Source organism: Calonectris borealis, chromosome 12 (genome assembly GCF_964195595.1).
Source record: "Calonectris borealis chromosome 12, bCalBor7.hap1.2, whole genome shotgun sequence".
In the NCBI taxonomy this organism is placed as follows: Eukaryota; Metazoa; Chordata; class Aves; order Procellariiformes; family Procellariidae; genus Calonectris; species Calonectris borealis.
The window spans coordinates 19,958,954-19,982,894 of NC_134323.1; the positions used below are offsets into that span (position 1 = coordinate 19,958,954).

At 46.4% G+C, this 23,941-nt stretch overlaps 1 protein-coding gene across 1 annotated transcript; it reads left to right on the plus strand.

Moving 5' to 3' along the window:
- The first annotated feature begins 351 nt into the window (after nt 1-351).
- Nucleotides 352-23,924, plus strand: LOC142087366 (hepatocyte nuclear factor 4-beta-like). The gene is made up of 10 exons (XM_075161523.1): nt 352-517; nt 6,996-7,167; nt 9,089-9,183; nt 16,752-16,858; nt 17,975-18,130; nt 18,681-18,768; nt 19,592-19,744; nt 21,627-21,863; nt 22,500-22,613; nt 23,648-23,924. Exons 1-10 carry the CDS (start codon nt 403-405, stop codon nt 23,782-23,784), a joined length of 1,374 nt encoding a protein of 457 aa, XP_075017624.1. The 5' UTR covers nt 352-402; the 3' UTR covers nt 23,785-23,924.
- The last annotated feature ends 17 nt before the right edge of the window (nt 23,925-23,941 follow it).

The following is a 23,941-nucleotide window of genomic DNA, read 5'->3' on the forward strand; positions in this document are numbered from 1 at the left end:
GCACGGGTGTTATTTGACGTGACCACTGCTTTGCCCTGGAAGAGCGGCGCAGGGGCGCGAACGCCTCTCCGCAGCCCTTTTCAAAATGTTTGTGCAGGAACAGCCATAAAACGGGCTGTATTGACCCGAAGATGCAATCCAAGTCGTTTGAGTCTAGGCCTTATCTACATCATATTATCAGGACCGAGAGACCACAGATGCACCCCGGGAAGGGAGGGACTGCGTGCGCAAGAGGGAACGGCTTCGTCCCCTCTCTCCTGGCACGGGGAGGGGACTGCGGGCAGAGCTGGGTAATGATTTGTCATCGCAAGGGCTGGGGTGTCTCTCTTTGCAGAGGAAACCTTGGCCGTGGTTGACAGCAGGGCTGTTTTTTGCTGCTTCCCTTGCTGTTGACAAGTAATAATGAAGCTTTGTCAGTCCATCATGGACATGGATATGCCAGATTACGTCGACTCCTTGGACTCCTCTTACACCATGCTGGAATTTGACAACCTTCGGGTGCTCCCCAATAACACTGGTGAGATTTCTGTTCGCTTCCTCTTGAATAACCTCCACTACCTTTGTTATAAAGCTGAGCGCCTAGGAAAGGCAGGTAGGAGGTGTGGGGCAAAGGGTGGAAGGGGTAATATTTAAGCAGCTGACCTGTCAACTTCTGTTGCATCTGCAATTATGTTTGGGCTGAAATGGGACCCTTTCACTTGCTGGTCCTATTTTGAGTTATTCTTTTTCTTGGTGGGCTGAGCGTCATGTCCTGAAGAGCCCACAAGGTATTGTAAATGTTGGTAGAGCTCTTCGTGGCACGCCATAGGGTTGTCCCCCTGTATGGCTTATAAGAGGAGTTATTACCAATATTTCTTCTTTAAAATGTGTGTTTCATTCCCATATATGACTTAGGTTCATGTTTAATCCTTGGAAAAAAATGCTGTCTCAAATGGCCTGTGTCCATTACTCAGACCATACGCCATGTGTCTAATCTAACTTGCTCCTAGGTACTTGGATTGAGAAGCAAATCGTTACTTGCCTTATATTTTGTTCTGGCTACCAAGATGGTCTAAAAGTCTTTACAGCACACAAAGAACTTGGCTGCGAGGCGTGAGTGTTTATATGCAAAGACTTCTGCTTTGTTCACAGAAATAAAGCGTATTGCACGATATTTAGGTTTTGAGTAGTCACAGCTGACAGAAAGTGAACAGTATTCTGTGAAATTAACTGTCCGCTGTGTGAAAAATAAAGGACATTTGAGATATATAGCATGAAACCAACCATGTAGCTGAACGAGATTCCAAAGTTAGCAATGCCTTTGGAGGGTTTTGGCAGCATTTCATTTAATTTGTTAAGAAGCTTAGTGAAATTAAGATGGGATTTTCAGGGTCTCACGTTTGCTCACTAGCTGTCTCATCAGAAGAAATCAGAGTTTCAGTAGGGCTATTGTCTAAAATACAAAATTATTAGACATATTATTGTGGGACATGGGGGAACGTCAGGAGACAAGTAGAGTTAAAAAGCCCAAAGAAATCTGAATTTAAAGTTGACTTCAAGAAAGAGTCTGTCTGTCCCTAAATAAAAGATTTTCAATTTTTTTTTTTGCCAACTCCAGATACACTGAATCTTATTTCTTATTCTTGCAGAAAAGTTTCCATCTGCCATCCTACTCCAGAAATGTTATTTAACACAGATGTTTCTGTCACTTGCTGATGAACAAAAAGATACTTTAAACTTTTTAGAGTGGTACAAATTTCCTCAAAATTCAATATAATTTTGCAAATTAACTACCAAAACCTGTTTGGGGCTCTCTGTTGTTTCATGCTGTGGAACTGACAGGTTGATTTTTTTCTGAAGTTTATCTAGATCAGTATTGTGTTATTTGTCTAGCTGTTAATGAGTAACCGGTTCTCTCAGGAACTAGCTGTTTTGAAATTAGCTTGTTTGTCTTGGGTAAGTGTCCTCTTCTACAGTTTGTAAAAATAACTTCAAAAAAGACCTGAAATGTCCATGCATGGAAATATATTGCTAACCAGCTGAGTTCAGTTCCCATAGGTAACCCAAAATAACAGTTCACGCAAATACTCTGTAGTTTCAGAAATGTTTTCAAAGTTGTTATAATCAAGAAATAACCTCATTTTAGGTATTTTTTAAAAATATACTGCATTGTTTTAAACCATATCTTTCCCACTGTGCAAGATTATTCTGTATTATTTCCCTTACTAAAACTAATGGCAGTTTTGCCTTCTATATAAACACGAACAGGAAGGGGTGCAATATTTATTTTAATGGACTCAGGACTGTTTCTTACATTCTGAACAATTTTTAAAGTGAAAATTAGAATATTTTCAAATAAGGTCATGCTTTCTTAAAACCGTTTCCTTCTTTGGAATATTATTTCATCAACATTTTGGGTTGATTAATGATGTGGAGCACTTCCGGTGCTAAGCTTTCTGCTTCAGGAACCTGTTATCGTTTTGAGATTTGCCTAGATATATATTTTGGATTTTCCATCGTTAAGTAGCCCATAATTTGCCAAATATTTTGAGACTAATTCAAAATAAAGAATAGAATCTATTATGGGAGTGGAGGAGGAGTATAAAAAATTGTCTGTTTTAGATAGAATAGCAAAAGGAAATGAACAAAAATCAATGCTAATCCTGTCTTTCCTTTATAAAATATGTGTTGTAACTGCAGAAATTTTCCCATTCTGTACAAACTTGTTTCCTTTACCTTGGCTGGCATTACAAGCCATATTCTCACTTGGTTTTTATGTGCTGTTAATACCCATTTCCTCACGCTCTTGTCAGAGTTGTCATTTTGCTTAAAATATGAAGCATTATTGAAATATTGCACTAATTCTTTAGTCGAGTGTCGGCGAACACTTTCTCCCACAGTGGTGCTCGTTTTCCCATCTCAGCACTCAGACATCACGCTGATCCTTGGGACTTTGGCACAATGTTGGCGAAACAGCGTTCCCAGCCCCGCTGCAGCCTGACCCAATTCAGACCATGAAAAAGCCATCAAAGATATTTTGACAGTGCCTGACCACCCCTCAAGCTGCACACAGAGGTGTTTGTGAGGAGCTCTGGCCTTTCTGGCTGGCCTTTTCGTCATTGTCACTGTAGGATTTGGGAACACTAAACCAAAGCTATGTTTTATATCTCAAAAACTCCCCCTCTATTTGCTAAAAGCTGATGTAGAAAGTGGCTGACCTGCACATGGCCAGGGCTTCAGAGCCAGCCCACGTCCAGCCCTACATTGTATGCACAGGTTTCGCAATGCTGGCATTGGCCACCAAGTTTGACTACGTGTGCATGCCCTAAACCCGCATTTATGTTCTCTTTACATTCTAGCCCAGCACATGTAATTCTGGGATTTGTTAGCTGCAAATTATGTGCACCACGACTGGCTTGGATTTCTGGGTAGATAAAAGCAAAAGCCATTCTGGAAAGTATTGCAAGGTAATTCTTCTATACAATACGCATCTAGAGGACATGTAGCCAGTAACATAACTGAAAGGAAAAGCAGCAAAGAGGTCTGCAGTGGTCAGGTGTCATGCAGAACTCCAGCTCTGAATGGAAGCCAGATACCATTCCGCAGCAGCATCCTCACTGAGACCATCCTCACCGTCATTTCTTATCACTATACAACTTGGCATCTTCATTTCAGCCCTGGTTAGCTAATAACTTACATACAGAGGCATCAGATAACAAAAATTTGTATGCATTTTGGTTGACCCCAAAGCTGGTGAAGCCACTGGGAAGCTCTCATCAGCATTAAGTAGTCTGTAGTTCCCAATCTGCACGCTGCTTATATATAACTCACAAAAGATGGTTGAAACTTCAGATTTTTCTGCCAGTGAATGTCCTAGTGAGGAGTCTGCCCACAACCACAGGTCTTCAGCTCAGCCTGGGACCCACGCAAGGTCAAGATGAGTTATGGTCTCTTCTTGGAGAACATCATCAGTTGCACCTCTCCAGGAGGAATTTCAGTGGCATGGCTGAGGAACTGTTCTGTTATACCACAGGGATGAGCATCTATAACCAATACATGTCTCTGAGCGTCTCTCTCGAGGGTGGTGAGGGCAGTTGTGAGCTTGTTTCAGTAGTTGTGAGCCAGCAGGACTCTGACCAGACCCATCCTAGCTGCTCTTGAGCCCATCTCGGTGCGGTGCTGAGCTCCAGGTAGCAACCCCTCTAGAGAGGCACAACACGTTCCATGAAGTTCTGAGCAGGTTATCCCCTTGTGTCAGGCAGGGCTGAAGTAAACGGTCTGCAGTTTTCAGCTGATTTCTTGGGCAGGCGACTGTGCTGGCAAGGATCCTGGCGTTCCTCTGCCTTTCCTAGCAGTGATCAGACCAGGGGAAACCCAGACACTCCCCAAATACTGGGTAGGTTTGAAAGCCACATCGAAACAGTCTTCAGATGCGTGCGATATTGGTTGTGCCTTTGCTCTTCTCTGAGCTAATTCTCATTTGGAACTCATCATTACTTGGTGACAGGATTTTGTAATTACAATTTATCATCATAATTAACATCTGCTTACTGGCTTAGGGCTTTCCTTTGCTTTGTTTTTCTTTTTAAAATTCTGTTCATGTTCAGCCAAGCTGAAAAGGACACGTGGCTACCTAACAGGGACTGAACTTTTAGCTATGTATCTGCCCTGACATAGAGCCACCCAACTCAGCCGTAGTCCATGGGCTTGCCTGTGTTTTCATGGGTACAAGCGAGGGCAAAATTTGGTTTGCTAACTTCCGTGGACCCTCACAGGTTCAGTGCTGATGGTCCTTCTTCCAGTAATACTTGGTTTAAGGCCAGGTTATTAATTTCTTCCTTATACCAGCAGGCAGCTCCTCACATGTCCTACTCACATAAGCGAAAAAAGTCTCCTCTGGTGAGTAAATGCTTTCCAGCATCAGCAACATTTTGCAATCTGGACACAGCTGAAAGATGAAGGGTCGATTGGAGACCCAAACTGTATGACCTCGGCTTGATTCCTCTGAAGTCAGTAGAGAAAGCATGAGTGGAGTGAAGGGAAAATTGGCTTTCTTATCTTTATTTTTGTTGTGCAATTTTTTAAATGGAATTCAGCACACCCGGCGTATTTGTTTATGGTTTATCTGAGCAACAGATGCACGAACATTTAGCAGGACAGTTACCCTCAAAGGAATATTCTTGTACAGCTCATTTAATACTGAGTTATCAAGCAAAATACAATGAAGAATCAATGTAAAAAAAAAAAAAAATCAGTGCAAATTACCATTAAGCACCTCTGATACAGAAAATGTTCCCAAAGGACCCAAGTGCCACTGACAAATGTCAGAGCTGGGAGCATCTCACATGGATTTTCGGAAAGGTAAATCTCAATTCCTGTCATTATGACCTAAGAATGATTTTGATGTTGTCATTCTTTCTTGTCATGTTGCTCCCATCTTGCTGCAACCTACTTATTTATTCATCCATATGTTAGAAGGTGAAATATACATCAAAAGGGTTTTTTGAGGGAGCGAAAGGAAGTCTGACCTTTGCATTTGCGAATTCTTAGCTAAAAATGTCTTAGTCTTAGCCTTAGCTAAAAAACTTTCCAGTTTTTGAAAAACTAAAGCTTTATTGGCTTTTTTTTTTTTGGCTTTTGATTACAATTTTCATTGCATAGCAAATATTTTCACTATAATTTTTTTATGTGTATTCATATACAAAAATAGCCTTCTCTCTCTCTCTCTGTATATATGCATGTTGTGTGTGGATTACCCCAAGCTATTTTTATGCATTATGCATTAGAAAACTTTTTCTAGACTGTCCAGATCAGATGCCAATTCCTTCCCTTTGAGTAATTTTCTCTAAGATTTATCATTGCTCAATACAACAGCAGCAGCTGAGCTTTTCTCATCACCGCCCGTCTCTTCTGCGAGGCAGGATGCGTCTTGTCCCAGAGACTTTGCCGAGGTCACTGTAGCACGAGACCGGCTCCCCTGGAGCGAAGAACATGCTCCCAGAGGTGCGATGAATTCATAAAACCATCCTGCAGTGAGTGCCCAGGTCAGGACAGACTCCACAAACATTCCTTCTCTCAGCGAGATGTAAACACTGTCATCTGCGTCTTCTCAAGTGTCTCCTCTTCTTTTTTTTCCTTCCCCAAGCTGTGCCTCAAATTAGGAGGATTAAGAGGGCAGCGAGTCTGGTGGTTAAGGCTAGGGGAGAGGTTTAAAGGGGAGTTTTCAGCAGTGTATACACAGGCCAGGCAGGGGCAGAGCTATTCCTGCCCCAAATGAGTGGGTGCAAACAGAGGACATGACAGAGGGCATTCATATGACCTAATTTTAGGTCCCTAATTTAGAAGGTCGATCTTCCTGCACCCCTCTATTGCTGTCCAGTGGAAAGCAATGAGCCTCTTCAGAGGGCAATTCAGAGCAGGAACCAGACTTAGGAGAACTAAAGTGACCCCTGTGGAGCTGCTGTCTCTGTCTTCCAGCTGCAGAGGAGCTCTCAAGAGCAGCCTTTTATCTCCAACACCTTTGTCGTGTTCATCCTTCCTGCCTCTGCTGTCTCTTCTCTGCTTTCTACTTATTCAAGTTAATGATGTTCTTTCCACTGCTTTTGTGGGCACCAACTTTGAACCACATTCTCCAGGCATCTAACTGGGGAGGTGGCTCCCCATCCCTCAAAAGCATGTATCTCACATCCAGGTAAGGTCTCTGCATCTGTCAAGAAAAGTAGTGGTAATTGTTAAATTCTCATGAGCATGTTGGGTTATGCAGCTTGAAACTCTCTGTTCACTGGAGTGAAGGAAAACACCAATATCAGAAGACAAGCAACTGAGTTATTCTCAGTTGAGGTTGAGAAGAGCATGACCATCAATCTGGAGGCTTTACTAGCAACACATACCGCGTGTGCACACGTGTGTGTGGCTGGGTCAGTGCGTGCTTTGCTTAAAAGAAGCAACTTGCTGTCAGCTGATTCTGGTTTCCATCACAAAGGGATCTTCTAATGGTCCCTGTTCTCTGCCCGCAGAGGCCATCGCAGCCGAATCGGCAAACACCAACCTGCTCACCAATGGCATCGGCTCCCTCTGCTCCATCTGCGGGGACCGGGCGACCGGCAAACACTATGGGGCATCCAGCTGCGACGGCTGCAAAGGCTTCTTCAGGAGGAGCGTCCGCAAGAACCATGTCTATTCCTGCAGGTACCTGCCCCTTCTGCAGTAAATAAATACAATTTATTGACGCTGTAAATAATTTGGGGTGGAGGTCGGGTTGTACAACGGGTTCCCTATCCCAAATGTCGAGTTACCATGCCATGAATGCTAACAGTAACACTGCAGTTTAGTTTCTGGCTGGAAGACAGGGAGCTAAGGCGTAAGCTAAGTCCTATCTCATCTTGGACTCTGACACCTTTTGTGACACTGAGCAATCAATTTCATGAGTTCACTGTCGTTGCTTTCCCCACGGTGTAAATCAAGGGAAACTTATAGACCTGAGGTTTGACTGGTGTGTAAAATACGTAAGTACAGATTCTGGGTGTGGAGTGACACCATGACCTCGTCACAGCCCAGCAAGGGAAAGCCAAGGTGGCAGAGGACCAAAGCTCCGGAGATCTCATCTCAAACGCAGTCTTTCTTGATTTTCCCAGTAAAAAGCAACAAGCATCCAAGAACTTGTCACCTCCGAAACCTCCACCTCCCCCACAGCCTCCACCTCCCCCACAGCGTCTCCATTTTTGTTTTGAAATACATCAAACTAGCTATGCTGACTGATGATTTTACAATCATTCTAAGAACCTAGCGTGGACCAGCGATGATTCATGTCCACTTTGGCACACAGGTATACATTTGAGAGAATTTTTTTGCCAGGAGGAGGCTATAAATTATACAGCAGCTATCTTGGTTGACCTTAGAAAAATGGTGTTTATTTTAGTACAGGAGTAAGCAGAAAAAAACCCAAGTACACTCAAGCCCTTCATCTCTAATTAAACCCTGGAAGTTTTCTTTCTGTTCCAGAGCTCTTCCTCCTTTAAGAGCATTCCACATTTTTGCAGCACAAGTGACCCTGTTTGTTCAAAATGCTCCTGGGGTCCTTATCGCTCCAGGACACACCAGCCATGAAAGACACGTGGGGTGACAGCAGTGTCCGCCCGCACGGTGCCCATCCCAGGAACCATGGGATCCCTGCAAGAGGAGGCAACAGCTACTACTGATTTCTTTGAAATTTCAGCTATCAGTCTCCTAGGAGGGGAGCTGTTGCCCCTCCCCAGGAATCCATGAATCTTTGTGATATTTGGCAGCTCAGGGAAGATCCACAGCATCGAAGCCAAGCAAATGGCAAACGCTCGCTTGTCTGCAAACCCTTATTTGGTGAGCCGTGCTGTATTTAGCCCAGCTCGGAGCTCTGTTGTTTATCGCAGACGTGAATTCCTTGGAAAGTCTTTGGGCCTTTGTACCTTTGGCTTTTTACCAAACTGGGAAAGTGCCTCAGCTTTTACAGCCTGATGATGGTCCCGGAGCAACCCACACTGTCTCCTCCCTGCATGGCAGATTCCTCTTCCATCGCTTCACCCACTGTGGCAAGAGCTGCCAAGTCTACGTGGGCCACCCCTTGAACAGCACATAGGTTCTTAAATCCCCCATTGAAATGAATAGAAATTAGGAGGCCACGTGCCTCAAAACTAGGCTGAAGACACAAAAGAGCTGGTGGCCCATAGTGTAATTACTCTATGCAAAGCAGGACAGTGTTAACAAACGGGATCAAACGAGTCCCGACGCCGAACACCCAATAACTGTCTGAAAGTGGGAGAGTTCCTACACTGCCAGGCACCAACACAACTTGAGTCACCATCACGCTTTCACAGCCAAAACCATCACAGTTCTCGCAGGGTGGGTGGTCTGAAATCGCTGCGCTGCCAGCTGGCAGGAACGGCGGTGGGGAAGATGAGGAACCGGGCCATGCCAACGTTGATTCAATCCATTTCATGCAAACCTTTGGCACTTCTCTAGGTTCTGGCAACGCATAGCTTGGTGAGGTCTGGGATTGTATTTGGGGCTGCTCGAGGTGCGTGGGGTGCAGATGCCAGGCTGATTGCTCCATGTTCTATTTCCCACCTCCTCCCAGGTTCAGCCGACAGTGTGTGATAGACAAAGACAAGAGGAACCAGTGCAGGTACTGCAGGCTGAAGAAGTGCTTCAGAGCTGGCATGAAGAAAGAAGGTAGGTGCAAAGAGACATTTCAAAACTGCCTGCTGCTGGCTCTGGCCCTGCTGCCACTGCAGAGTATGGTGGAGAGCAGCAGCAGCCCTGGCCCAGGGAGATGATGCTCATGTGTCGCAGTGAGAGATTTCCTGTTGTCGAAGCTGAAAGCCCCATTTCCTATCTTATCAGACGGGAATTTCAGTTAGAGCCTTGTGACAGTATTCTCCCTTCCTGGGAGGCTGGTCTCTTTAGGATATTTTTATACTGCGAAGGAGATAGGCTTCTTCCGGGTTTATTTAGCCTCTAATTGTTTCACAACAGAAATTCCCTTGCTACATACCTGCTAGCGCGACTCCTCATCCCAGCTGTGACAACCGCAGTGAGGACCTGCCGTCCTCAGTCTCATGAATGCCAACAACTGACTACTGCAGAGTAGCGTTTGGCGCTTGACTTGGCTGATGCTCATGTAGCTTGGTGCCACCCTTAGGGCAAAGCACAGCCTGACCACGATGCCTTGTGGTGCTGAGGGGCTCCTCCGTGGCTCAGGGCAGATGGCTCCTGTGTCCCCTGAGTAGGGACCTGACTCAGAGTCAAACCCTCTGGTAGTGCTGTCCTCACGGTGGACTATTGAGCCACCATTAGCACGAGTACTGAAAGGCCAATCCAATATTGGCTGGTGCCTTTTGTTGGCCTTCCCATTGGCTGTATTAAGAGGGAGGTGGAGCACTGTAGAGCATTTGGGTACCAGTGACCATCGGGGAGTGCCCTTCCAACCACTAAAGGAAACACTAAGTGTGACAGCGCCTAATGTTAAGCAAGAGAAAAAACACTTCTGTTCACCTATGCCTTAATTCCCTACAGCCAGCTTCCCTGGGAAACTTTGGGCCCTATCACAGCATTTCTGAAACTCTGATCATGCAGTGTTTGCACAGTGGGAGAGCACGGGTGATATTAATTTACTTACTCCAAGCTTTCTGGGCAGAGACTGTCTTTGTACGCCGCGTGTTTAGCAACGCGGGGGCCCAACCCACAACAGATGGTACATCCCCCTGATGTGCAGGTAGTTGGGTGATGGTTTCAGCACGCTTCACCCTCCATTTGCCCTGTTTTCCAACCCACCGACAGCTAAAGGGTGAGGGAGCTAGAAAGGAACTTGAGAGTTTCTTTCCATGCCACCGAGTTAAACCTCCCTTACCCAAGGGGTGAAATCATGGTCCCGCTGAAACCAAGGGAAAATTTGTCACTGATTTCTGGTAATTCATAAGATTTCACTGGTGATGAAAAAATCTTTCCAACCTTCTGACCATATGTTTTCCTGGAGAACAAGGGTGTCTTGCAATTTGGCATAGGTCATGGATGTAGCAAAAATGCCTGCTGGTTTAATTTAGGAGAAATTGGAGTAAATAGAGCAGATGGAAAAAAAGTAGCCCTCAAAGTAATAAAGACCAAACGGAAGCGTATCTGGTCGGTTCTAGACGGGGATGGAGCCAATTGCCGATGCAGCAAGCTCCACAGCTTGGAAAGGCTGAATTCTGGTTATCAGCTCCATTCTTTGAGCTGAAGCATGATTTTTATTGGTTTTATGGTAAAAGTTATAAAACCTTGGCTCACGCCTTCATTATTGATTGCAGCCCGATGGAAGGTGACTCATTTCAAGTTCCACATAGTCACATTCTTTGAAACTTTTTTATAAGTGCACAGTCAGGTTGTGTGCTCACAAACTGCTCCTGTGTTTGGTAAGGAAGATTATAAAGCACCTTGAGCAACTGCTTTGCAGAAATCAGCTTAGCTGACCAGAGCTATATCCAAAGCATGTGTGCAGGAAATTTTCTTGCACAATTGTGTGCACAAAAAGAACACGGTTATTTGCTTTGGGGTGGTTCTAGATTAATATTAAACAGTATTGCGAAGCATTAGGGGAAAAAGAGAAGCCATGTCTTGGGATAGAGCAGTACGAGGATGATACAAATGTTTGTGCATAATTTTTTGGTGGCATGCACCGATTCATGTTGGGAGACCGCAGCTGTGACATCCACACTCAATGTGTCCCGTTGTCCCCGCACTGGCACGCAAGGGCTTGACACTCTCTCTCTGGCACACCACTTTCCAGCCAGCCCATGTAATAGCAATCAGACTTTCCAGGGTGTGGTAATAGCGTTGTTTGTTCACAGGAGAGGGGAAGAAGCTGGAAACGATCCTTTTTCTAGCCTGTCTGTGACAATACACCTGGGGTGGGGTTAGCAGGGTTGTGTCACCCTCGCACGCTCCCCACTGCCGGCGTCCCACTGACCCACTGCTCGACGGGTGTGCGCGCAATATGGGGAAACTTGCTCTTCCCCAGCAAAACTAACTGATAAACTGGAATTTTGGATCCAGAGTGTTTTTTTTTTCCAATCTTCCTGTGTTGTAAGACGTGACGTGACACATTTGGATCTTTCTTTCTCTCTTTTTTTTCCCCTGTTGGAAACAACTCATAAGAGATTGAGAGGGGCTATGTTATCTGGCCTGGTAGAAGGGAAATTTATGCCTGAAAAAAGCCATATGATGCAAATACCCGAGCTAGCTTTAAACTGGCTGTCTATAGGGGCAGCAGCGTAGGTGCAGGACTGAGGGTCTCAGCGCGGGCTGGTCCTGGGAGCACAGTGCAGTCGGGCTACAGGTTCCCTATGGATTTGGGGCAGCTGGGCAGGGTATGTTGAGAAAAGCATCAGTAGGGTCCTTTAGATTGTCTTGTTTGTACACTCATCCTGCTTTTGGAAAGGACCAGGACCATCCCACACGAGCCCTACGCCTCCAGGCTTGTGCATTGAGATGGGATCCAGGTTCCATCAGCGCCAGCGAGAGCAAGAAAGGGCCAAAACTTGAGTCTTGTGGAAAGTTCAGTCCCCAGATTTCCTAGAAATTAGCTCATTCAGGAACACTCCTATCCCAATTGCATTTTTGGTATCAATAATTCACTTCAATAACTACAAGTAAACAATCATTAAAGTTGGGATGAGGGGAGAGGAAAAGGCTTGCTTGAACGCAAATCCCTTCTTGTCTCCTGAAACACCACCATGAACAGGACTTAAGGTTTTTACTGGAGATTCACTCCTTTATTCTTGTTTCGTGGTTAAGGCTGGGACTGTACTGCAGGGCGGTCTGGGTGTTTTGGGGATTTTCTGGCTCTTCTCTCTGATTTTCTCTCTTTGCACAGGGGAAGGTTCGATTTCTATTGTTTCACATATCGTTACTGGTCAGTTTTTTGGTCACTACAGCATCAGTGAATGAGGAGTGCACCAGCTACTTAAACATCCAAAGAAAACAGCAGGACACTATTTTTAGCATCTTACTGGGATCATGTTTAACCTTGACTAAATTAGCAGGGTGTGATTTTTCAAGTGAGCCAGGTCATCTACTTACATGGACTTGAGCATCTGAAAACCTGGAAGCCTTTTGAAATGCCAGCGCTGCACTGTCAGGATTCAGTTTGCTGGTGAAAAAAAGAGGGGTTAACATTTAACCTCTTATCCCCTTTAAAGTAATTTATGTGTACATGAACTCCTTTAGTTTTACGCAGAACTAAAAAGAATTATTGTATCACTTACGGCCACAACACAGTGGGAGGATTTGAGATTATTTTTTATTTATTTTTGTTAAATTGGACAGGTTTATAGGACAGTTTTATTAGCGTTTCACAGGACCTCTATCTTGTTTCATGCCTTTTGTTTGCACATCTCTTCTGCCAGCTTTTAGAATGCTGAAACTGCAGTTTATTGCAGAGATGGATGGAAAAGTTAAAGGATCTTCCCCACTTTGTGATAGTCATAAATCAGGCCAGAAGCCCGTGAAATGATTAAATGTGCATGTACCATTGGGATTTATTTGTAAATAATATATACCACACCTACAAAATCAGAGGTAGCCTGGGGAAGAAAATTATTTGTGCATATAAATTAACCAGGCAGCTATTGGTGGAGACAGAAACACCGTGAGCGCTGGTGAATGTCGGCACCGTGCTGCGGCACTCGCACCTCCCTCCTCCTGCTCTCTCTTTATGCCATTTATTAATACATTTCCAACTCCATCGGCGTTAAATGAGGATGTTTTTAGTGAAATAATAATGGAAACGGTAACTCCCACGTAGGCAGGGCTTTAACCTCTGCAGTTGCCATGGAAAGTTACTGGTTTGCTGCTGTCCCCTTCCAATCAATGCCTGTGCCCATATTTATTGGCCTCCCCGGAGGTTCCTCATCACAGGCTCTGTACCTATGTGGCAAGGCAGCAAGGACAAAATGTTTGGGAAACACGGGTTTGTTGCAATCCCACAAACACACCGCTGTTTGCTCAAGAACCGCCGTGCGTGCTCCGCAGCCTGCCCGGCCGCCGGCATCCTTGATGTGCTCGTGGCAAAAGGACCCAGGCTTGCTCTGAATAACAAAACCCCTCCGATGGCTTCTCTACGTCAGACGGAGAATATGTTTGTTTTCCCGTCCGCTTCCCACAGTCAGGACATGCCGTAGCCGTGGACAATTCCCTGGAGGGAGATGCGGGAACCATCTCGCCCTCTCTCCCCTTTTGCCGGGGGAAAGCCCGGGTCGGGGCCACGCTGGCCCTGGCCGGCAGCACCGCGGGGGCTCGCTCCCGCTGACGTCCCCTCGTGCGGGGCTGCAGTGGCCCTTCCCGGTGCTTATTGACTTTGGGAACTGGAACGCTGTGCAGAGGACAGGATTAGAGAAAAAAAATAGGCGAGCAAAGCTTTTGCCAGGCATATATCGGAAATAGTAGTCTCTGGGAGACAGTGGGATCCAGCACTGGGATTTTAGTCCTTCCCGCAAGTTTGCTGAGTTTTATTGACTGCAAAGCCAAGATCACGTCTGAGCCCCAGCCCCCTCAGCGCCAGCACACCCCTCGAGCGCTCCCGATGCCTCACCACGGCTGACCTATCCCTTCCCTTTTACAAGCACAATAAATATAGCAATATAATTACCACACAGTAATAGATTCATTTTGTGGCAGGTAAAAGATTAACTCCCTTTTGTAGCTAATTCCATCACATCTTGGGTACTTTCAGCGATAACACCCAAATCACCTTGAGAAAGTCGGTCTGTACCATCCACTTACACTTGAAGATTGAGCTTATCAGAGCATGAGGGAAGCACTGAAATATGTGCCATAAAAGGACCCGGGAGAAAAACAGGCTGAGGCTTCTTAAAGGAGTCTGTCATCGGGGACCAGGACCAGGTCTGCTTGGGTTTGCGGGACTTAGGTAAAATAACTCAGTTGGAAAGGCAAAATTTGTTCCTTTTCTTTTAAGTGGGCAGAAAGAGCCAATCACCCCCAGAGAGCGACGTGGGGGAGCATCTGATATGAAACCAGGCATAGAAGGTTGGGTGGGGACTTCCCAAGGAGGTCAGCGATGACATGGATTCGGGTGGGCTTGGTTCTACTCAGTGCTGGATGCTGCTGCTCATCTTTCTGGTGTACCAAAAAAAGCCGTGAAGGGTTAATCTATTCTGCAAATTAATCATAGTTTATGGTTCCTATAACCACCTTCACCTTCAGACCGGTGGGGGCTGAACAGCCCTTTCCATCCCCCCCGCCATGCACAGGGTAATGTGTGCTGCTGGTTAAGGTAGGTAGCGGAGCCTCCCAAGGGCTGTAGTTGTTTTTTCTTTAAATTGATGTCTAATTGCCTCTACGTAGTATCCATAGCCTGAAAAAGCTCCAGTAACACATACGTGTGTTGCATCTTTTACAAATCGATGTACCCACCCAGCCCCCTGCAGATGTTCAGGCAAGGTTGGCTCCGAGGCGCAAAATGGCTTTGGTGGCTGGACCCCCGCAGCCCCCCAGCACACCCAGCTCGGCAGCGAGCGGGTCCCGACTGACAGCAAGGCTGAGCCCCAAATCATGGAAAATAAATATTATGCTCCTGCTGATAACAGGAGATATTGATTTTTGTCACTGATACTTGTTTTCTGCCCTTTTACTTTGTTGGCCTCCCATCAGAGGCCGGTTAGGAAAAAAGATCAGTGGTTGGACCCGAGCTGACAAAAGACCCCCCCTTCCCACCCTGTGTGCGAAACGGTGCCCGCGTCTCCTCCTTTGCGTGAATTCAGCGAAACGTGCCCCGTGCAAAGAGTGATGCTTGCTCTGAAGCAAGGCCCAGCAGCGAGGTAAAGTCTCGAAAGAGTGATGGCGAAATGATTTTGCTGACTCTGCAAAAAAAACCCGTTGCTGGAAAAATCTTCTCCAGTGGCCACCTTTGAGGCAAAACCCCGCACTGTTTCACATCCAAGGGGTTAAAGCACAGAGTGAGTCGCGCTTTGACAGCTATGTCTGAGTCATTCCCCCTAAATAAAACCAAAAGGAGCCTGGAATTGCTGTACGCAGGAGGAAGGATGTGCTGCGTTATCACCACATGCTAAATCTTCCCTCTCCCTCTGCTTTAAGGACCTGACAACTGCCTTTCCGAGCTTTACCTAGCCAAGACATATGAGCTGTCAGGAAAACGCTGAGTCTGCGTTCAGGCTCCTTCCTCCAGCTCCATGTGGGCTTGTTTGCTGCTGGACGGAGGCAATAAGGCTCAGGGGAGAAACTAACACTGAAACCAAAGTTGATCTAAGTCTAAATTCTGCTTTTTCCTCTGCTGCTGTTTTACTTGATGGCCGCAGCGGAAGCGAGTCGGCTCTTGGATCCTGTGTTGCAAAAATAAGCTGCTGAAGTGCAATAAATCTCTTGCATTCAACACGCAGGGTTGACGGAGCATGGGGCTAGATGTGGTTGTGCTTCAGGGAAAAGGATGGTTTAAAGGGTGGAATGGACCTCAAAAAATCAGCATTTTTTTTCTAATTTACCGTGGCACGGCTGTACCTTTCTGTTTGCAAAAAGCCCAGGGCTGATCTTCACTCTGCAGTGGTCACTCTAGTGTGTCCAAGTAGCGTTGTGCCACTGTTATTAACAGTTTGGGACACTCTGATTTGCACAGGGTGCCAGCAGAGCTGGAGACAAACCCCAGCTTGGTTCGTAGCCCGGCTGTGTGCCCGCACTGCTGTCGGGGTTACGGGCTCGTTGAAATCAGCAGTGGGATGGGGAAGGCTGAGGGAATGCTTTTAAGGTGGGATCGGGGAATTTAAGCTTGCTTTCTTTGGAGCTTCCTTAACGAGGTGACTCTTCCTGCTCCCCGGGAGTGGTGGAGATGTCCCCTGGGGACCACCACCTGCGATGCCTCAGGGGCGGGGGGCATTTCAAGGCTGCTTTGAGGTGGGATCAGAGGTGGTTTTTCCAGTGCTGCTGTAAGTCGAGATGCGACCTCAAGGACATCCCACCATACCAGGAGCTCAGTGGGACCAGCTGATGTCCCACGTGGGTTGCTCTGACTGCCAAACAGCTTTATCTCCCTCTGTTGCTCCTGTGCTTGGTCTTCTCCCTCACTGGTGGTCTTTTCCTCTCCCTGGTGCTCTTATTCCAGCATCCAACAAGGGTGGAGGGTCTTGCAGGGACTAAAGCCCCATCCACTCCGCTTTGGGGACCACAAGTATCAACAGCCATCGGTTGTGTGGGGAGTTTCTTGCTAACACAACCGCTGCTCGCTCTCATTTCAGCCGTCCAGAATGAACGCGACAGGATCAGCATTCGCCGGAGCAGCTACGAGGACAACGGCTCTCTCTCCATCAACGTGCTCACTCAGGCCGAGGCCATGGCGCAGCAGGTATGAAACGCGGGGACAGCCCTCCAAAAAAGCACGTGGCCTTCAGCTCTTCCATATGGGGTTATGAACTCACTAAACCAACCAGGGCTGGATCTTTTTCTGCCCTTGGATGGCTTTTGCACAAAGCCCCAGGGAAGAAAATGCATTAGAGATATCCAAAAGCAGACAGTAAAAATCCTTGGTGCATTATCAAGGCAACATGTCCTGCAAGGAGCAGATGCAGCTTTTGGCGTGCGAGATGCAAAGCTGAAATTCCAAGGGCTGAGGGACGTGACAGACCCCGGGTTCCCTCTGCCCCCATTCTAAATTGCTGCTGTACCCCTAAAAACTCACTGCATTTCATGCAGAAGTTGATCTCTCCTTGCTGCACGTTATGTCCTGCTCAGAACATACCGTTCCTGTCATGGTCAATTATATCTTTTCTTGTAACTTCTTTACCAGGGCAACAATTTTAGGGGAGAAAAATAAAGCTAATAAAATTGCTGGGCTTCAGCTAACGCTGATTGCTTTCTTATTTCATGTTCCACAACGAATTTCACCCTGCGCCTCCTTTAAATTCTTATGCAAATATCCTTTCTCCACTGAAACATACGGTCCAGATGTTGCATATTACATGCAGCGATGCGTCCACTTCCTTTTCAAAAATTATTGTGTTTTAACCCTCTCCCCCCCATGCAGCTCTTTAGAGATGGAAATGTGTGGTTTGTGTCCCAGACAGCTGCTTGGGGGAGGAAGGCTGGATGCATTTCATGCGTTTGGCTGATTTAAGGGATTGATGGGAAGCTGAGACCCAGTGCTGCTGGCTACTGCTAGGAACGGGAATATTAATCAGATTTTGTCCTGAGCCAGCCTGGAGGGTGGGGAAGGAGGCGGAGGAGGGAGGGGTGTCTGTTGGGACCGAGCACCACCTCGTGGAGGCTTCACCATGGGCTGTACATTGGACAGTATACACCGCCGAGCAAATATGGGTGCAACCGCAACGGCAAACATCTCGTCAGCGAGCTGATGAGGTTAACGTCTGCGAAGGCTCCCCATGTTATCAATGAATCGTTGCTATCGAGGATGGCAAAACGGCACAGATCTGGTCCCAGTGCAGCCGGGTTGTTTCTCTTTCAGTATTCATCGCTGAGCCCGGTGCACAGCGCGGACATTGCAATGAAGAAGGTTGCAACTATCAATGACGTGTGTGAATCCATGAAACAGCAGCTTCTGGTGTTGGTTGAATGGGCAAAATACATCCCGGCGTTTTGTGAGCTCCCACTTGACGACCAGGTAAAATGCAAATGCCTCTTCCCTGCAAACCCACCGCCTTCGATAGGAATTCCCAGCCATACCTTCCAACAGGAGAATCTGACATTAACATATAGCTCACCCTATGCAGAGCAATAAACCAGCAGGACAGGAAGAACAATAAAGGACAAGGGATCAATCAAAATTAGTCCTGTAGCCAAAATCCCCCAAAATATAATAGAGTCGGTCACTTCAGTATGCACAGGGATCCAGACAAAAAAGGTCTGGTTTTCCCTTTATTGATACCTGATAGTTGAATATAAAAGCCATTTATTTCCTAAGAACTCAAGTTACTCGAGCCCTTCTTTGCTCTTTCAGTCGAAGACAACTTTTTATTTAATTTGCCATGAACGTAGCACTTCTGAAAAGTGGAGATATACTAATAATTTCTAGCTCTTAATGGTTCTTTATCTGTAGATCTGACATACCTAAACAAACATCAAATTTGGCTTAATCTAGACAGCAACAGCTCACCATTCTGTTCTCTGCTTTTCAAACGTGATGTTATTTCTTCCTGCTGTGCCATCTCCAGGTTGCCTTGCTCAGAGCCCACGCAGGGGAACACCTGCTCCTCGGGGTAGCCAAGCGGTCCATCCCGTACACCGATTTTCTGTTATTAGGTAAAGTAGTGAAATAATACACTCCTGCTTTTATAATTCGCGCACCCGAGTCATTGCCAAGTATCCTGCCTGCCTGAAATCCTCTCTGCACTCCTGGGCATGGTCTGCACACCCGGCTTAAGACCGAGTGCTTGAGAAAGTCTCTGGAGAAGCGTAAAAAGGAGCAAGCAAATTCACTGGGACTTTTACAGCCATTCCCTTACTGCTTTGAGACTGTGGATGAGAAAACCCCCAATATTTAAATGGCATCTCAAACTGTGTTGCCTTGGTTTTGTAACTGAAATTGCCAGGACACAGGCAATGAGGTATTTGGGTGTCGGTGCTTAAAAACTTAGCAGAAAGGTCTATTAAAAATTATAGTGCAAATACAGGCATTTCCTTTTCATGTAGCTCTCTGCCACCAAAAACACAGGTGGGATTATTCTTGGAAAAATGAGAATACTGACCTTGAACGCCACACATTAAAGAAAGAGGGAGGGAGAACTTTGTTTTAAAAAAAAAAACCACACCAAAAATAAAGATGCAACACCACTTGCAAACAGATGCTAGGTACAACGGAGGGTAAACCAGAGCTGAAGGTGGAGCAGGCTTTGTGTGCAGTGTGGGTGCACCGACATGTGCAAATGAGATAATTAAGCACCAAAGAAGGAGATCCACAGCTTGCTTTTCAATCGTGAATCTGAGTACGAAGCTGCACACTGGAAATCTGCTGCACATGGGCACTGGGACTATCTGGCAACATGCCCTGGGGTAACTTCTGGATGAGACTGTGTCTGCAGAGCTAGAGCGAAAATCTGACGGTGAATTTGTCTTGTCTCCCCAGGGAATGACTTCATCATCCCAATGCACTGCCCAGAACTGGAAATCGCTCGTGTGGCCACCAGAATCTTGGACGAGTTGGTGAAGCCCTTGCGGGACATCCAGATCGATGACAATGAGTACGCTTGCCTTAAAGCCATCATCTTCTTTGATCCAGGTAAGCTTCCTTCCTGATTGCCAAGCATGAGGCTTGAAAAGGAGTTGAGGGCTCTGCAATAACCAGGAAAACCCCTCGGCAGCAGCTCTACATTTCACCCTGCCTCTGCTGGAATGAGCAACACAGCAACAACGCAGCAAGGACATGTTAGAAGTGACTTATTCCTGAACACTTAACTATTTAGCAAGTATTAACTCCAGCCAGACCGATGTGCAAGACTCTGCAGACCCTCGAGGAGTTTTGCTGCTTCTGTAGCTTGGCTTCAGGAAAGTCCATCGGTCTGAAATGAAGATGACTATTAAGGACATATATGCCTGTAGTGAATTATGCATAAGCGAAGGGAGTCAACTGAGCAGCAGTATAGAGCATCCATCAGAGTTCAGAAAGCAGCATTAAAAACCACAGAGAGCTGAACCCTTCCGAGTACCCAGAAATATCAAGGCTGTCTGTTAATGGATCTGGCAGCCAGTACCGACCGAGGGCAGGGCTGATCCGTACAGGATGGAGAAGAGGGAAACACACAGAGGCAAACAAAAGCTTGTTTTGAACCTTTGCTGTATCTCATTCCACAAACACGGGGGTTTCTGTCCCAGCCCGGGTTCCCCCAAGCACTGCTGTTTCTACATGCCTACAGCAAACACACAATCCCCCCTACAGCAAACACACAACCCCCCCCTACAGCAAACACACAATCCCCCCTACAGCAAACACACAACCCCCCCCTACAGCAAACACACAACTCCCCCGGTACAACACTCCTGTCCCCTTACTGTGTATCGCCTTGTAGCTTGGGGAAGAGATGGGGAAATGATCCCAAGTCCAGAACAATGCCCTTTTGTCTTTGGCATCTATTAGCACGGAGAAATTAGAGCATCTTCCATGAGTTATTTTTTGCTGTGTTCGCTGATTTGAAATCAAGATACAGGAGTTTTACAAACATCATGAACTTTGGCTCGCCAAAGAGCCTGCTGCAAATCTGAATAAGAATCGCGTTATTAAATTGAGTTTGACAAATTACCTTCTCGGCTGATCGGTATCTCAGTGAAGCTTTAGATCATTGCGACAGTGAGGTGCTGTGATTTCATCTAAAATGAAAGTGTGAAGCTCTACAGAAGTGAAATTCGTTCATGCTAACAAGTAGGCATGTCCATGGAATTACACACTGACATACAATAATTTGTTAGCCACTTTGTCTAATCTCTTGATGGTCTCTAGAATGTGGTGTGGATTCTTTGTAGACAGTGAAGGAAGTGGTCCAGTGAGTCAGAAATCTGTTTTAGATAGCAGAAGAGGCAGGAGTGGAAAGCTGTAAACCCCGGCACTTCACCCTACCCAGAGTGCACATTTACTTGATGATTAAGCAAAACTGGACCAGTGGCCCATGAAAACCGGATCGACCACAGGTCAAAGACAGGAAATCAAGAGAAGAATCTGATGCTGCAGTGGGTGTATTTGCAACAGATAGGCACTAAACCTGCATGGATTTAGTGGCAGTAGTCGGCACTCGAAGTTTTCACGGGAAATTCCAGGCTGTTTCCTTGGAAGGACAAATACGGTTCAACTTCTAAATGCTTCCACTAATGGCAGAGCCAGACATATCCATCTGAAGCAAGCTCTTATTTTCTTACTGTTTCCCCTCAAATTACTGTTTCCCCTCAAATTACTGTTTCCCCTCAAATTCCCCTTACTGTTTCTCTATTCCATATGAGGTACGAAATGTGGCAGCCCAATGCTAACCTGTCCGTTAAACTTGGAGAGTCTGAGAGATAATTATCAGAGGATCACCAGCATCTCATCCTTTTCCCTCTACAGAGCCCGACTGACAGGGTAACACTTTCTGGTTACACAGGCCAGCAATTAACCTCATTTTTTCCCCTCCCAGACTGCAAAGGCCTGAGCGAGCCCGGGAAGGTGAAGAACATGCGCTTCCAGGTCCAAGTCAACCTGGAGGACTACATCAACGATCGCCAGTACGACTCCCGAGGCCGGTTCAGCGACATCCTCCTCCTGCTGCCCCCGCTGCAGAGCATCACCTGGCAGATGATAGAGCAAGTCCAGTTCGTGAAGCTCTTCGGCGTGGCCAGGATCGACAGCTTGCTGCAGGAGATGCTGCTGGGAGGTACAAACCCTGCTGAGAAAGGACAGCAAAGTTCTTTTATTTCAAAGCCATGATGGGGCTTTGTGTCTGGGTGGAGGATGTGTGGTACAGAGAACTTGATCTTGGGAGGAGGGAGGTGAAGGCTCAGGTTGAATTGCAGCTTGAACACGGGTCCTTCTCACTCCAGTCCCATCCCCAAGACATTTCTTTCCAGCCTATCTCTGAAAATCTGACCTAGGCACAGTTTTATAGAAGTGGGTGCACTCTGTGGTGCTTCACACCAGCGGGGCACTCGAATTTTAGGCAACCTACCAAACTTTGCAAGAAGACAAGACTTTTTTTGTTAGCAATATGCAAAAGTGATAACTATATGGGAAACCCTGATAAGAGCAGTAACTGGGACACACACAGGGACAGATGAACAGCGCAGTCGGTTGTGAGCTGAAACCCCAGCCACCCGGGGAGGTTGTCCCTAGACAGTGAGAAGGCTGAGAGCAGAGAGGACAGCGGAGCAGGAAGGAAGCGAAGACGAGCCAGGACGTTAACCCCCACCCACAGAGGTCTCCCACAATCTCTGGAAAAAAGAGACTTGGCCCAGCGCATCTGGCTTCTCGGTAACTATGCAAAGAATGATGTCTTTTCCCACTTGCACTGCAGGAACCACCATTGATCTCCAGTACCAGTCAGGACCTCCCAACCTCAACCTGGAACCGCTGCCAGGACATGTCCTCCCAAGCAACATGAGCTCTGTGATTCACACCGCTCCAAACCGTACGTGTCCATTTTTTACGCTATTAGTGTCAGCATAATGAAGGGACTGAATAGGAGAAGCAGTTAAGAAAAAGAGCTTTAGGTTTATTTATATGTTTAAGCGTTGCATTTGAATGAGCGTTCACAGCCCCCCATGCTGAATTCTTTACTCTGAAGTCTGGAAATATGCTTCCAAAAGAGAAGCTGAGATTTTCATGTAATAGCGTGATCCAGAGGGATTCTGAGATGCTACTTAACATCACAAGATTAAAAAAAAAAGAAATCAAGATTGCCTACGTTTCTATGAAGGTAGGCAGCGCTGGGACATACCACAAAGCAGCACACACAGTTATTAGTGGCAAGAGTTTCCCTACGTAAAGCAGCTTGGTTGCTGTCAACCAGAACACAATATGACCTAAATACAAGACCGTCTTCAACCACTCTGGGCACTGCTGCTAGGCAATGGCTATTTGTTAAGCCATTTATCCGCTGTAGTAGCAAACAGACCATGCTATTAAAAAAAAAAAGAAGTAGAACATGAGTTGCAATTTAACAACCGCTGCCATGTAATCACAAGGTCTTGCACACACAGTCTCCTCCTGCCAGTTATGATCATCTACCTCTTGTAGCATATTTTGCTATTTCTCGGCTATATAAATGTTGGCATCATGTCTTTTAGCTTGCTTTTTTTTTCAAGCCACCTTGCAATAAGGGAGATTAGAGAGATGCTGTGTTCTGTAAATGAAGTATAGTGGCCAGCAGGTTAGGCTTTCCTCTGACGTGGAGAAGAAGGATTAAAAAGCAGTTGGGGGCATTTCCCAAGTGCCAAACACTGAGAAGAGTTGGTCCGTGCCTATCAGTCCACCCTGTGCCTCATCACAAACCAGAAAGGAAGAATATGCCTGAACATGCCTGAATTTGAGATGGATCCCCCTGCCCCTTCCCCCAAGCTCCTGCTCCTTGGTCCATAGGATGGTTTGCTGGTTTTATTTGGGCACTGCTCTGTTGAACAGCATCCAGGTCCGTGTTAATTCTGTTTCTTTTCTCTCCTACAGCATCTCCTGAAACATCCCTTCCATCTCCTTCTACAAGCACAGGCAGTGAAGACTATAAACTAGGCTCTAGCGCAGGACCCAACACCGTAGTGCAGCTCTTGCCTCAGACAGTGATACCCAAGCAGGAGATTTTATAGGGAGAGGTGGAAGGAGAAGCTGGGAGCAATGTGGAAACCGTACTGAAAGTGAAACGGGCCCTTTCTCTTTGCAGAGGCAAAGCACAGCAACCCCCTGCCTGTAGCCGGACCTGTCAGTCACACTCTTGCCCGTCCGTGAGTCGAGCACCAGGTACCA

Excerpts from the sequence above, each read along its gene's own strand:
- LOC142087366 (XM_075161523.1), top strand. The coding sequence starts at position 403 with ATGAAGCTTTGTCAGTCCATCATGGACATGGATATGCCAGATTACGTC. Across the intron at positions 518-6,995 it reads GGTGCTCCCCAATAACACTG|AGGCCATCGCAGCCGAATCG; the intron begins GTGAGATTTCTG and ends CTCTGCCCGCAG. Across the intron at positions 16,859-17,974 it reads CCGAGGCCATGGCGCAGCAG|TATTCATCGCTGAGCCCGGT; the intron begins GTATGAAACGCG and ends TTTCTCTTTCAG.